This window comes from Amblyomma maculatum, chromosome 1, assembly GCF_055883805.1.
Source record: "Amblyomma maculatum isolate TAMU_Amacu chromosome 1, ASM5588380v1, whole genome shotgun sequence".
NCBI lineage: Eukaryota > Metazoa > Arthropoda > Arachnida > Ixodida > Ixodidae > Amblyomma > Amblyomma maculatum.
The window spans coordinates 119,963,238-119,979,646 of NC_139344.1; the positions used below are offsets into that span (position 1 = coordinate 119,963,238).

General features: G+C 43.4%; 1 protein-coding gene across 1 annotated transcript in view; it reads right to left on the reverse strand.

Annotated features, from left to right (window-relative positions):
* Nucleotides 1-6,011, reverse strand: part of LOC146203722 (uncharacterized) — a 57,509-nt gene extending 51,498 nt beyond the window's left edge. The window contains exons 1-2 of the mRNA XM_084588888.1: nucleotides 5,807-6,011; nucleotides 5,577-5,694 (exon numbers count right to left, since the gene is read on the reverse strand). Of these exons, the coding sequence (XP_084445014.1) occupies nucleotides 5,577-5,694; nucleotides 5,807-5,866 (178 nt within the window). The 5' untranslated portion in view covers nucleotides 5,867-6,011. The remainder of the gene's footprint in view (nucleotides 1-5,576; nucleotides 5,695-5,806) is intronic.
* Between the last annotated feature and the right edge of the window lie 10,398 nt (nucleotides 6,012-16,409).

Genomic DNA, 16,409 nt, shown 5'->3' on the forward strand with positions numbered 1-16,409 from the left:
TCAGTAGTTTGACACTCACACACCCAGCCAATCGAAAGGCAGCGTCACACTGTACCTTGAATGCCACGAGGCCGACGCCAAAAAAATTACAAGACGAGTGGTAGTTAGGGGTCATACTCTGTTTTATACATCAAGTGCAATACTGCCAAAGCTAGAGCTCTTGTGTGCGCTCCCCGCATCTGCGATGAAAAATAGTGCCTGCTCTTGACGAGAAGAAATAAAAGTTGCTTTGTCTGCAAGCCTAATACATCTTACATTTGCCATCAACTCTATGAAAAGCACCTTTTTTAGGGAGAAAAGATCGGATTCGGTGAACTTGTATGTTTTGTTTGTCGTTTTCGCTGCCCTGCAACCCTGCTAGCAGTGCCGTCTGTGCCGCACAACGCAGCGACCTCGACTGTCTCTTCGGAGCGAATTGTTTCTATAAGATCCGCACTGCGAAGATGTCCAGGCACGCGAAGCAAGTTATTGCAAATGTGTATGCTCGGAATAAAGCCCGTTTCTGCAGAAATCCCTCGGCTATGAAACAAGCGCATAGTGATACGCCTCCTTTTTTTTCCTTGCGGACTACTTCCGTTGCTTTCTCTGTGTTGCACCTGATGCATGAAACGGAGTATAGAAGAGCGGCGGTCGAATCTTACCGGAGTGTGTAAGTATATGAAGAAAGTCGTCGATTAGGAGTTAACACCATAGTCACGCTACTGCTTTTGCATTCTCCAAATTAGTGCTGTGCACAGGCTGGCCCGTACTCAGCCCGGGCCGCTCGGAAGCCCTCTACCTCAGGCCGGGACCGGGTTAACGCTTTCCTGTCCTTGCCCATTCTCACCGATGGTTTCACTATTCGAATTTCCCCACTTTCGAAGCACTCCTTAACAAGTGGAGTCATCCAGAAGAAAATAGAGAAACCCTTCTTTCAGTTTTGCTTTTGGTTTTATTTTTTCCACCGTGCTGAACCTGTGCAGATAGCCTTCGGAGTAAGGTGATCGGCGCTCCTTGTTTTTATCATAGTGTTGACGGCGCGCTCATTTTTCGATGCGAACAGCAGCTGTGATGACTCGAAGGATGACTTCCAGCTTTTTAGACTAGCACTGACAGCAAAACTACATCAAACCAACCCGGAACGTCAACAACCATGCCCTGATACGTTTCGTCCGCTATCGATGGTTTCAGAATTCGAATTTTCCCGCTTTCGATGCGCTTCTTGACAAGTGGCATCATCCAATGAGAAATAGAGGAACTTTTCTTTCAGTGTTATTTTGTTCCGCCGTGCCGCGCCTGTCCTGATGGTCTCCGGAGTCAGGTGATCGGCGCTCACTGTTTACGTCACGGCGTTGACGTCGCATGCTCCTGCCGCCAGAAACAAGAGTTTCCACGAAAGTTGATGCATCGGAGAGCTCGTTTTTGAATGCTAACACCAGCAGTGATGATTCGGAAGACGAATTCAGGTCTTTATACATTAGCTCCGACAGCAAAAAGTCAAACCAACCCAAACGTCGATAGCCATGCCCCGACAAGTTTCACTTTCATCCCCAAAAAGTTCCGCTTTTGCTGCACGCTGATAATAAATCACTGTTCTGCAGGTCACTACTGTTATCTGCAGTCCTGTTATCCGCTAAAGGACAGCCAGGGGTCGACCTAGACTACTGTTTTCTTTGCTAACTCAGCAAATACTGTACACAAAGCTAGAATTTGCTGCAATGTTGCGTTGATGCCTGATATAAGAACATATATTTTTGAATTTTTTTTTATTTGTGTCAAGAAACTGATGCTTTTGTGTGTTTATTTTTCAATTAAATTTTTTGCGTATTTTTTTTTTTTTTTTTTCACTTAATATGTTGATTCTCACTAATATCATTGTGAAGAGGAATTCCTCTGCAATTTGATACTAGACACTCCTGTACCAAGCAAGTTTTGTTAAAGAAATATTAATGACATCAACCTAAAAACAACCCCTTTTCCTGTGGACAGGAAAGTGTTTCAGTATATATGTCTCGAGAGGGCCGGGCCAGACACCCTGATCACAAAAACATTTGACTTTTGCAAAAGCGCAAATACGGCCATTGTGCGATAAGCATATATATAGTCCATTATACAATCCTCTGAGAAACCGGTTTGACTGGGCTGTTAAGAGGGGGAGCTGTCAGCTCTTTCTTGTGCTGCGGAAGCAGGCCAGCACTGAAAGAACCTTCAGGCTTAGCCACTTTCAAAGTCGGGCGGGGCTTAGCTCAGGACCACAGCGTCAGGTCCACGCCAGGCTCGGGCTTAAAATTTCGGCCAGTGCACATCTGTACTCCAAATGCAGCAGTTTCTGCAGTGACCGCGCCATGTTTTTGATGACAGAGTAATACATGTTTATCGACTCCTTCGATATCACTGATCGGCAAAAATAATGCACGCGCCGACTGGCCCCTGCATGCCAAAATCACCACCATTTGAAGGGGGCATGGCGCCATCTATCCCCCTCAGAGGGATCTGTGCATGCGTACTGACACATGGCAGACGGTAGCACGAAACTAAATGTGCATTTATTATATGTTTTAATACTGGCTTGCTATATTCATTTCTATCTATTTTGGCACGATGCGTACTGTGTAGCTGCTGAAGCAGACATGAAAATGCATTCCAACTCCAAACGGTCGCCCGAGCTCACAAGACTGCTTCAATTTATTTTTTTTTTTTTGTAAGCAACACTTGCAGCAGACACCGCTTCGACTGGAATTCCATACGGGAGAAAAAAAAAAAGCGCTGACTTCACATGGGAACAGCGAGGCTCCACCAGAACGGGTTTGCCAGTGTCCAGCGCATCTTCGTTTGAAAATTGCGTTGCTTCGACCGTTGCGCAGTTTTCCTCGTCGCCACACCGGAGAGACGGCGCGCTGTGAGAACACTTGCAAATGCGACCCACAGGCAGCTTTCTCGAATTGGTCTTGTTCGGGACGACATTTGTCTACTCTATGTCGTAAACAACTGCTGATTCATTGCCGGTGACTTGCTTTTCGACCAATGGAATTATTTGAAACAATCTCTTTTCGACCAAACACTCTTGCAACCTCCATAAGTTGCAAATGGAAACGGGTCTTGAGGACTCACTCGAAGCTACATACAAGTGGCACTTCGCCGCCGCAACTGCTTATTTGTTTTGTAGTCCCGGCTAAAAAGCATAAACTGGTGTCTATGTTAGGAAACAGCAGCCGCATGGCCAATGCAAACCTACAACAGCATTTGCAAACATTTGATGATGATGATACTTGTGACATCTGGCGATGACTATGAGTACTAGGCACAGCGCTTGTTCCTTGTCATACGCACAAGAAAAAAATTTGTTTGCGACCTTTCACTATCTTTCATTATACTCATAATACATGAAAGAAGGCCAGCCGGTGCCTTTCACAGCGCTATTATGACTGGGGTTTCTTGCTTAATTTCCTGAAATGCTATTGGATAAGCTCCTGTAAGGAGTGTTCCACGAACCTGAAACTATCCCCTACTGCAAATCCGTTCCTCAAGGCACAAAGGGTGCACACCTGTTACTGAGCCAGCACATCTGACACGAAGGAGGGGGGAATGTGTCATTGCGGTGGGGACCTGCACTTTCAAATGTGAGCAAACTGCTTTATGGCATCTTTTGAAATTAAAATTTGGCCTATTTTATGCACTTTGGAGAGGTTATGCAAAGATGCTTTTACTTAACTATTTTTAAAAGGCTATGAACCATCAAATTTTAAATGAAGTGAAAAGAACCTCACAAATTTGAATAAGATCAGAGAGACTTCACGATGTTCTGGCTGAAAATTTGAAGACTGTCCCCCTTTCATAAATAAATCAATATTGTTCGCCATTAGCACCACTGCCGAGAGCACAACTGATTCATGACTTGGTTTGTGAAGCATTTTGCAATACAATGGCATCACTTGCTACCATCCAGATAAAGCACTTGGTGTGCATGCTGGTCGCCAAAAGGTGCTTACTGGGCCACCAAGTTCCCCTTCACTTAATTTCACATTCTGCACTTCAAGAAACGTAGACCACAGATATATATTCTTTAAATGTGTATATCGAAAACAGAACTAATTTTAAAACAAGTGTTTACTCATTTCTAGCCACCCAAGCAAAACCCACAAAGCTACAAAAGTTTTCCCCAGACCATGACACATAATTCAAATGATTTGTTTTTCTTTTTTTTTTTTTTTTAAGTACAGCCTGCCTTTGAAGTTACAGCTAATGAGCATATAAAATTTAATCTACACACTGCTGTTTCTGCAATTCAAGCAGCACACACAATTCATGAAGAAGGTCTGTTACACTTCCCACCAGAACAGTGACAGGCAGTTACCATTAAGCATAAAACGATGTTCGATGCATGCTGCAACCAAGCAAATTACACAAAATGTGCTCCAAACCACACTTACACTTGGTGGAAAAACGAAGCAATCAGAAGAACCCAAGGCCCAAATTTCACACTGTTACACCATTCATGTCAGGATGGGCCAACCGCAAGACCATATATTTCCAACCACTTGTGTAATGAAGTAAAACTTGTTGCTGGGCTAGTTGGTGCATTTTTGATTAAAAAACAAGTTCACGCAAAACAAGACTGACACGAGAGAGGAAGACAGGCAAACGTGCTACTGGCAACTGATTCTTGAGAATCAGTTGCCTGCAGCATGTCGTCCTGTCTTTCTCGTGGTAGTCTTGTTTTACACTAACCTGTTTCTTGATCAACTTAAGTAATGGTATGACAAACATAAGTGTCAACTTACACTCACGTGTCAATGAACCCCACAATCTGCAACTTTAGGTATGAAACTGAAGGATACAATGACAATACACTCAATGCAAGCTATGAAAAGTGACCGCCTTCATTTTTCAAGCTCAAAAACGCTTCACTGTTCAAGCCTGTACTCCCCCCATTATGCCTGCAGCTACTTCTTTAAATAGTACCTGCATCAATAATGTTCAAAGACAGCAGATTGCATCTCAGGCGTATTCAACGAATAAAGTGTGACCATAAATACGCCCTAGCAGCACACGGTACGCTGTTCTCGGCAGTGCAGCCCTTTTACCTTTCCACGTGGCTGAGAGACAATACAAATCGGTAAACAACACAAAGTTCTCGAGCCTTCCGTACATTGCTCTCCACATGGCAATAAACATGCCGTTTATTACCCGATAAACGACAATGCGTTGCAGTTCGATAAAAGCTGCGCCAGCAAGCACCCATGAGCATTATCTTGCCAAAACTAGCAAAGCGCAAGCCCCGCCAACAGGTTCCCGACATCACAAGAAAAACGTGCTAAGTTGGTTACACAGCCCGACGTTCTTTCAGGTTCGTTAATCCTAGCGAAATGAGAATCCCCCAACGAAAAGCCAGTACCGCACTTGGAACACGTGTCGGCAGCGGCTCACCGTGACAGGCGCTTTCTCAACAATCGATCCATGCTGATCGCCGACGAAGACAGTTCATTAATAAACAAAAACAGAGCACAATCAGAGCCCCTAGATTAAGTAAACAGCAGACTCCCCAGCCGACAAAAATATAATGAGACGGAATCCTGAGGCTGTAGTAGCATGCTTACCACCGCTAAGGTCAGACTCTTCGTCCATGGAAAAATCGTCCTCATCGTCCTCCAAATCGTCATCATCTTTAGCTTTGCCTGCCTGCGATTTCTTAGAGGGAGGCGCCTTTTTCACAGCCTGCGTGAGAAAATGAATATCAGCGGACGCGTTGCCGCCGGCGATCATGTACAGTGCAATGCTGCGACATTAGCACGTGGAGACAGAAGCCAGCATTACTGCTCGTCCTTACCTGTGGTCCTCCTTTCGTACCGGGCTTCTGAGCTTTAGCAGGTCCCTTCTTAAAAGCCATATTGCCTGCTTATTTTAGAATATGACAACTTAGAGAGACGAAGAAAAGTCTGTGCAGACACTAGCCCTCGCGCAGCACTAACGAAGCCTCACGACGAAAAGAGCGCGTACAGCGTGGTCGTGGTCTGCAAAGGCGGGAGTTGGCGGGAGCGAGGAAAGGAGGAAAACATGCGGCTGCCGCAACAATGATGCTGATGATAGGCACCTAAAATTTGGGCTCACGCTTTTAGCTTTTGTAACAATGCTCAAAACATTACTGTACACAAACCACTACATAATATTTACCTATATTTTTATAAAATTTATAAGTAAATTTTTTCTTACTTTCGGTTTCGGTTTTTACAGCCAAGTTCCATCTCTGTGCGATTTGTTGTGATGTCAAAATCGTCCAGTTTACTTGAGAGATGAAACAACAGCAATATAATCGTTTTCTTTTGTTTTAATGCTCTAAAATGGTAATGCCATACTACCTCAAGGACAAAAATCACAAGGCACATTATAATATCGCTGTTTTTTCACGCCGCGTATGACCAGCGTGACCTTGACCATCGTTTATACAGGGACTTGAATATTTGGGGGCTGGGATTTAAAACATTCCTATGCAAAATCTACTGCCCCCTTCGAGCTGAAATAACGTTCACGAAGTATCAAAATATCGTCTACGTTATCTGATAAGTGATTCAACATCGTTACTTGCCTAGATTTTCCGAAATCGAGGAAAAACTGCTCTCGGCGGCGTGCACAATTTTCGCAGAAGAGAGTCTAAACGCTGCTTTGACATGGTGCGTCATCTGTCGAGCAGTGAGGCAAGCTCCATCCCGGCCGTTGGCGCGCTTGCCTCGCTGCCTGACAGATGACGCACCATATCAAAATAGCTTCTCGACTCTCTCCTGCGAAAATTGTGCACGCCGCCGAGAGCAGTTTTTCCTCGATTGCGGAAAATCTAGGCAAGTAACGATGTTGAATCACTTATCAGATAACGTAGACGATATTTTGATACTTTGTGAACATTATTTCAGCTCGAAGGGGGTAGTAGATTTTGCATAGGAATGTTTTAAATCCCAGCCCCCAAATATTCAAGTCCCTGTAGATCCTTTGTAGATCATTTATAGATCGTTTATAGAAAGGATCTATAAACGTTGACCTTGACTTGATTGTGACGTCACGGCAATCTCGCGGCTGCATGGTCTGGTGGTAGTGACAGGACGGCGCCAGGCCCTCGGGCCGCTCTAGATGACTGGGCACATTTGGGTCGCGGCGACTTTCAAGGCCCAGTCCACGATGCGGAGCTTTAGCTTCGGTTGCGAGCTACGCAGAGCGGCCTCCCATCGCTCGTCTGATTCTATACTCCTTTAAATTTGGTAGGTGTACATGGAATCAGCTCTGGTACTTGGGCATAACATAAGTTAGGGGATTTTCCCCATGTATGTATAAGGGAAAGAAGGAAAGGAGAAGGCATTGTGGCGGTTTGAAGTCGACGCGAAGCCATCTGTTAAAGGGCAACTCCGGAGGTTTTTCGACATTCGAATATCCTGGTAAAAATTTTGCTGTAGGTTGTCCTCTACGCCTAGATGCAATCTACCACATTTTGGCGCCGTGCGATAATTCATTCGCACGCAACACAATTTTAAAATGTGCAGTGTTCGTAGCTTCAGTTGAGAAAATTTCTTCGGGCAACACTGCTTTTGTGACGTCACAAACAGTACTTTCTAGTGGCACCATGACGACGCTCGGGAGTTCGGGTAGATACTTCTAGGGACTCTAGTTCGGGCACGCCGTGTTTCATTGATGCCGCCAGATGGCGCCACTGCAACGTCTACTAGCCGATTTTTCAATGCTTTGCTGCAATAGTGCGACATAGTACCGATGCTTTTGTGCGCCTGTTCAGTAAAAGTGAAGATTTTTTTCCTTCTGCCGACGTATGTGGACCTCCACCCATGATAGAAGGCGTTTCATTCGACATTATTCGGGTTTTCGCCGTTGCACTAGGGTGAAAGCGCCCTTATTTCGCTGGCGTCTGCTACGTATAGCTCATGCGGGACGAGTTATCGCGCACTGTAAATCATTACGGCACATTAATTTGTACGGGACAGGTATTTTTCTGAGCCCTGCAGAGCCCGCTTTATTACAAGCGAACTCAACTGTCAGCAGCAGACTGGTAGCAGAGTGGCCAGGCATCGTGCGCACGCACGGGTTCTCGCATATATCTCCAGCCACGTCGCAGTAACTTTCCTTTAGCCAATAATAATGATCATATTACACTGCGCTATTCGGTATCCACTGGTAACCAGGAATACGCATTTTAGCGTGATATCTGCTTAGCGTTAGGAAATTTGCTAACTGGTAAAGTGAGGATCAGCTTCAGGCTGTTGCATTTTTTTTCTTTTTTTTTTTTTTTGACAAAGGGGTCATGAAAAAAAAAATCCTAAGCTTTGAAACGAATCATCCGGTGATATTCTGTGGCGTCATCATTATTCTCTCTTCACAGCAATAATATCTGTTATAAATCATTGCTGTAAGCCAGGTGCTAAAATCCTTGCATCATCTCATATATATGCAAAAAATACATACACGATCGAGGAGGGCAGAGCAGTTTTGTTTAGGTACTTCACAAGGTTTCTCCACTGCTGTTTTATTTTATTTGAGTGCATGGGACAAAAGTCATCAACAATGAGTTGTTTTATGAAATTATTTACTACACAAACAGTCCTAAGAGCATCGATCTGCTCATCTTCAGGTGCTTTTGAAGCTTGACATTGCGCTGGTTAATGCATTTTGTGAAAAAGTGCATGCGGGTAGTTAAACTGTGATTTCCAATTTGACAGTGGTCAGAGCACCCAATAGCAGGTTTGCTTGGCCAGTAGCATACTGAGTACAAGCTGTCTGCTTGAATTTAGGCTGAAGCAGGTTGTAAACACATTCTCAAGGTCAGCCACAAACTGGTACTCGAAGGGTACTAAAATTAGTGAAATTAGCCAAGTTTAATACATGTGACTTATCTTTTTCTTTTCAAAAAAAGAGTAAAGCCTTTCTCACAGTTAGTTTGAGGTAGGATTTGAGGTAACCCAGGCAATTTTTTTATTTTGAAGTTAAGTAAAAGTAATTATTTTTTCTAATTTACTAACTATTGCCTTTAGACAATAACTGGGTTTGCAGAATTTGAGAGAACCTTCTAAAACCGCCATTCCATTTATTTCCGATAAAGAAAGCCTCATCGTTTTTCCAAGCTCTAAAGAAAGCCCGCGAAATACAAAAATTATCAGCCTGTATAGCGCTGAGACTGGGCTGTTGAGTCACGGCCGCAGCTAATTCTGTCACTCAAACCGTGCACGGTTGAGAGCACCACAATATCGTGGCGCATGAATGCGTCAGTCACGTGATATTTTTTCTTTTTTAATTTGGCGGGCTTTCTATAGAGGTGGGAAAAACGATCCACGTGAGGTTTTCTTTATCGGGAATAAATGAAATGGGGGTTTCAGAAGGTCCTCCCCAACTTTGCAAATCACATTTATTTGAAAGCAATACTTAGTAAATTAGAATTTCAGAATTAAAAATTGCCTGTACCATTTTTTTTATCGATATTTATTGTCTTAGGGCATCAGTAGGGTATGATATGAAGGATTAATAAATGATTAAATAAATGAGCCAGCTAGAGATCCAAGGACATACCATGACTACACGGAATTGAATTTAATTTAATCTCAGCTGTCTGCTTTATTGAGCCAGTGGTAGTATTCGAGATCACGCAAACAGTCGAAGCTTTCTTCCCCGAAGTCTTCCTTTTGTTCAGACCTGGTGCGCCAGATGGCTATCAGCAAGTGGTTTCTCTGGCCTATCTCAAATGGTTTATTTTTGACCCTTGACTGAAGTTAGCTTGAAAGGAGCAATTTCATTATTGCTCCTTCACTCGCAAGACTAAAGTTTTACAGACAAGAACATAGTATATGTTACGTACCCCTGCCCAGTCGCAGAGTGGTTGAGTTTGTTAACTCTATGAAATTTTTAGAACCGTGGTGCTCTAGCACCATGCCCCGACACTTGCGCGTGATCACTCTTGTTTGGCATGGTGAAATCCTGGTGAAACTGCCTGCCTGTTTTCTTCGGTCTCCCTGCAATTACATGGTTTCTGCTCGTTTATCACAGTTTATAACCAGGATATTGAACGTTAGGACATCTGTTATTTTAAAACACCATTAGTGTCTGCAACATTTTTTGGAAATAATTTTTGGCTTAAATATATGTCGGTACAGACATCTAATTTTGGGGTTCATGTTTTATTATTTGTAAAGATGTATTGCTGAAGTCTGTTCACCATGTGATATTTGCCTGCAACCGCTAATTAATTTATAATCAATTTGTGTTTCCGCTTGTTTGTTTTGGTTTCAACAGCCGAGCAAGCCGAGTGGCGGCTGCAACATGTGATGTCAAAATCATCTAGGTCACGTAAGGGATGAAAAAACAGCAGCATAATCGTTCCACTGTCATTTTACTTCATAATGCTAAACCCAGCCTGCATCAAGGACAGGAATAATAACAAGCGAAAATCAGTCATTTTTTTTTTCACACCTCACGTGACTTAGGGCTTGGAAGTCACAGTCACATGGCCACAGTCATCGCTCAGCTGTTGAAACCAAAACCGAAACAGACAAGAAAATTTTAATTATAAATTAATTAGTGGCTGTAATCAAAATCTACATGGTAATCCATATACAGTTATGTCTTACAGACGTAACCCTGTGATATTTTATTGCCCTCTAGGCCAATCGGTGCCTTTTGTGACTAATGCAAAATCACTTCATGTGAAGTCTAGTGCTGTTGCACACGTGCTATGCGATGTCAGTGCACATTAAAGTTCTCAGGTGTGGTCAAATTCCGGAGACCTCCACTACGGCGTCTCTCATAGCCTGAGTCGCCTTGGGACGTTAAACCCTATAAACCAAACCAAACCGAACCATGCAGTGCCAGTGTGTTAACCCATACACTACGAAGCACGACACAATGCTGTGTCACTTATGTGTTTATTCGTTCACATACTCTGAAAGTGTTCTCCCTTGGAAAGAAGGTTTGGAGTTTGCAACATTACACTGAGCGCACTATGGAAAACACATAAGCTACGTCGAACACATAGGTCCAGAAAATATCAATATCGCCATTTTTTACAATATATTTGTTCATCAGCAAATTTATAAAATAATCCACCCTCACAGTGTTGTGCATGCCACCACTTTACAGAATCATCCACATACCATCACAAATTCCACCTCCCTCATTCCAAACCTTCTTACACCACTAACCATTTCATACCACTATCCAGAAAGGCTGAAATCGCCATTACCCACCCACCGCTCATCCGCTCCCTTTCACCATGTTGATACCCACGCAACTGAATGCCTCCACCCTCCAGAAGGCCTCCATGTATGCAACTGCCTTTGACCCAACTCCACCCATCGCCATCCACCCACTTCAATCTGCAAACACCTTCACCCACGAGAAGTCCATGCGGCACTGGGCAGAAATTTAACAGCAAAATATAACTAAAAAACACCATGGGAAGGCAATCATTGTAGAATCAAATAAATGCATAGGTAAGGCCAAAATGTCACAAAGCATGATTTGGTGCTTTAAAATTTCTCACGCACTCTGTAGAGAATGTATAAAGGTTTACTGGGTTCATGCATGAGTAGACCGCTTTTGCGTAAGAAAAGTGTGACCCTTAAATGGTGCTCTGCATTATTATAACCAAAACTGTACGACCATCACATAGTGTGATTGCCTGCGCGTTCTTTATTTTATGCATGTATAACTTTTGAGCAACTCCGTAGTGAAAACAATAAAGTGGCCGTAGTAGCTCTGAATGACAGCAATGATGGCTAGAGAGCATGGGAAATGTAAACAACCTGTTTGAAAACTGTTGTAGAGGGGACGAAAATGTGCTAAATACCACCCAAACTACCTAAGTGTGTTGAAAATGGCTTTGAGAGAGTCAGTAATTTGAACTTCTGGATTCTGGAATTAGTGTGCAATACATAAATTTGTCCCAAGGAGATCTTCCTATCAGGCAACAGGAGGATGCACACTGCCTCTCTATGTGTCACCAACCTGGGACCCTATGGTTCCGTACAAAAGTAAACGGCCAAGCTTTGTGTTCTCGCAAAGGTCCATGAAACATCATTCAACTCAGATCACAGAACTTGTGTCGTGCACAAGATAGTCTGATATTCGTGAGTTCAGCATGTGGCATCAGTGTCGCATATTGCACCATGTCGGAGTCTCCGTAGTTGATACGAATCTGTTTCTGACCCTGAAGATTTTCTTGATACCTGCTCTTTTTTGCTTCAAGCATATCACAAGTATACCATTACTTTGTTGCAAGCTGTTGCAAACTGAGGTACCCCTGAATAGTATGATGCATCTAGCCATTTTCCAAAAATTTATTTGGTCTTTTGTGAATGTTTCCGCCAGTACACAACAAAACACTAAAAAGCACTTCAATACGCATGCTGGAAGCAAGTGCCTTGCCTTTACATACGATGACCTTGCACACAACCTTGATGCTGCACAAAGTGCCATGCTTAGCTATTGTTCATGCTCAGAGGGGAAAAAGCCAAAACTCAACTCGCGAAACATGACATTCCTTTTTGCAGTCATGGCGAAATGTTAAACATGGTACACGAGGCTAGCCAAATGCAGGCCGCCCAGGCTTGTATGCGTGGACATCTTCATGCGACGGGCTGCCACAGGTCCTCCGCAGCTTGACAGAAAGTTTACGCAACACCAGTTTTTTTTGATAGTGCATAAGCAACTATATCAAATACCAATTACAAGATTAAATCCATCAAATTCATGTTCTTGAAGCTGTATTACTGGTTAAAACTTGTTTTTGGAAGTATATACTATACACTGTATATAACAGGTTACCAGAAATTTTGATAACAGGACAAAAAGAATATATCAGTTAACAGAATGTTACACCTCACAAAAATTAATCAATGCATTAAAAATTGAAAACAAATGTAATTTATTGCAAGTAATCAATTACTTAACAGACCAGTGACCAGTTCTGCACTGGTTCTGAGGTACTAGCTCACATTTATTACAAGTAATCAGTTACTTGTAATGTGTTCTATATACAAGTCTGGTTACAAGGAAGGAAAAGCTGCTACAGTCGAACCCGGTTATATCGAACCCGGATATATAGAATTTTGGTTATATCGAACTCACGAAATATCCCCTTGAAAATCCCATGTAAAAGTATAGGAAAGCCGCGTCATATATCGAACTCAATTTCACCGGTCGTTCGATATATCGAACTCCGCACCAAGCACTGGAAAGTGTGCCTGCCCCAAAGACTATCGCATCACCCTTGGCCGTTTGCCGCGTGACGTTTTCGAGCCACGCGCGGAAGGAATGAGAGGCGACGGCTGGTCTTTGCAGCGCCGCGCCCATTCCCCAAAGGAGCGCATCTGCAGTTGTCGTTTCCCGCGCGCCAACACATGACGTTTGCAAGCCATGTGCGTGGGTGTACCCATTCTTTTGCCGAGCTATCTCTCTCCTTCAGCACGCGCAACGCATTCGCCAAGCCAGCTCAGCCCGTTTTCAGCACGTCGGACGCTTTCTCCAGCGTGTGTCGCGAACCCTCTGCGTGCGGCGGCGCGGCGGCTGACGTGGCTATGGCGCCTGCGGATGTTAAAAAGCGACAGCTTCCTTTTTTTTTTTTTTTTTTTTTTTTTTTTTGTGCTGTACGCGCGGCGTAGCGTAAGATATGGCGGCTGCGGATGTTATGAAGCGGCAGTTTCTTTTTGTTTTTTTTTTTGTTTTTTTTTGCGGGGATGTTTATTTTATTTATTTATTTATTTTTTTTATCGTTTATCCTTGCATGTACCAGTCAGCGAAAGCACGCGGTCAGCTTCTGCGATCATGACGCCCGCCCCAAGCGCGGCGTGATAAATCGAACCAGGCTTGTGCAATCAAGCCATCACAGGCACTCTGCCAAGTTCGCTCCCCGCCATAAACGCGCCCTGACGTTATCGCTGCGCAGCATCTTGGCATGCTGCCAATGAGCTGTGGATGAGACGACCGAAACGGACTGACGCGCGCCATCGACATGCAAGCGAAAATGCTCGCGATTTTCTGCCGCCGCGGCGACACAGAAACCTTGTTTTGAGCTTCCGCGGTGGCTCGAGCGGCGAGAGGGACGCAGTTCTAAGAAGTTTGAAAATTTTCGCTCTGTCGCTGCCGCTCGTCGCTGAGATCGCTGTCTCTTGCATATGAGCGAGCTGGCCTTAACGCATTTTTTTTTTTTTTTTCAAATTCTCGGGTGCAAAAGTGGAGGGTGGGTTCATTATGCGAGTGGGTTGATTACGCGACAAATACGGTATCGTTTTTTCGCATCGTAAGTGCCGTCACAAGCCGATTTTTGTATATCGAATTATTTCGTGATCCCCTTCGAGTTCGATATATCTGTGTTCGACTGTACAGCTGTTATAGTGGACACCTCAACTGCATATGCTGCAGCCGAGATTTGATCCTGTGTTTTCGAGTCAAGCAGTGAAAGCATTGTAACCACTGAGCTACTGTTGCGGAATGCCATATCAGCTTACATGTGCTGGGGACTTTGGTTTCAGAGTGGACAGTTGTGGCAGGCATCAAAAAAACAGACAAGGAATGTTATTCGGCTGGGCAACTAATATCAGAGAGTTAACCTATTACATTTAGGGGCTTCATAATTAGATTTGTTAGCCTGCCATCAATTAAAGCCACATAACATTAAAAAAAGATCAACTTTGCTTGGTAGTACGGCACGAGCAATTCTAATTCTCCGAATGCATGAAACCGAAACTGGGTGGTTGGAGAGTGCTTCAATGCACAATATGCGTTGTACCCTTCTCTAGCTCTATGACAGTCGGCTGCAGCGGCGAACTATGGCCTGGCTGCTGCTGACACCTACCATGCAGCCGACAAGGTGAAAAGCAGTGTTAGAAAACGACGCAAGTTACACAGTGGTTAACAATTTCCTGGTTGCCTGGTAGGGTGGCAACACACACTGGTCATTCTATCCCCAAACTGGATACCTGCCGGTGACCAGTTCTGCACTGGTTCTGAAGTAGCTTGCACTAACAAGCTTGCATAATAAAGGTAATGTAAATTTATGAAGACAAAAGAAGTGAAGCAAACAGAGGAGTATTTAACAACATACACTTTAATTTGTACATACTACCAAATGTTTCCATATGCACAATGTGCACTAGGTATAAATAGAACAGAAATAACAACATCTGCCCGTGTTAACTCAGAATGGAGACTAAATGCACGAGAACAGGGGTTCTCACACTGACTTCTGTCACATCCTTAGGTAATTTGGAGTACTCAGCCTGTTTTCGAAGCATTTAAATCCATGTATGCCTTCATTTTTCCTTTCAATCACTTTATTTCAGGGCTAATAAATTTCTTATAGCAGATTCGCCATTCTTCTGGCAGCTAGTGACAGTAATTATAATTGTATTTGGAATTTTTTCAAAGGGCATGTGCATCTACACTCTCTTTCTCGAAGGCTTTGCACTCAAAAAGAGACAAAAGTCACGACATGCAGAGTTCCTAAGCATCTCTTGAGAATCATTGAAGTTGAAGCCAAAGATCAAAAACCCTTGCCCTTGGGCCATGGCAGCAAGGTTGGGAACTGGCAAGCCGGAACGTAAAATCTCACAAAAAAAAAAAATACAGCAACAAGTTGCAGAACAAATACAAAGAATTAGTTCCAAGTTCACTTCTTTAGCAGATGAGAAAGTCTGTCAATTTTAAATGTTTTTCCTGTGAATCATTCAAGCTTGATAATTGCATGCAAGTACATTGGCAAACAAAAATAAAGCAATCAGGGCACTTGTGTAACACATATTTCACCATAAAGTTTTTCGCGGCATGCAAAAACAACCTGTATGTCCTTCTTGTAAACAATTTTAGAAAACAAGGCCTAATTGCATAAAACTGAGAAATGGAAACTGGAACTGCACTGATTACACAGCCTGTGTTATGCACATTAGCACAGTATGAGCAACACTTAAAAGTGTTGGCAACATCAGTGAAGACAGTTGCAACATTTACTTTCTGTCAGCGTTCTACTATGGTACATTTTGCATTCTGTATTTTGACTAGCCCTTGATTTCAGTAAAAACATGAATTAAAGGAATCAGAGGCACTCAGGTACAATGCAAGGAACACAACCGTGAGAGCTTTCCATAACAAATGGCTTGTTTTTGTGTTCGTTAATAGACAAGTAACACTTGAACAAGTTTAGCCTACATACATGGGTCTAGTACCTTCAATTAAATTTGCAGTGACCACTACTGGTCACCTAGTCATCAAGACTGGCATTGAATTGTGTCCTCACTTTGACCTCTTTCCAACAAGCGTGTGATGCAAAAGATGCAATCATCTTCTAGCTTGCTTACTGAACAGAATATGCCTTGTTGGAGTCAGTCCGCAATTGCAAATACCTTTGGCCAGGCTACATAGTGTTTTGCAATAGCAGCATCATTAGTGTAACAGCT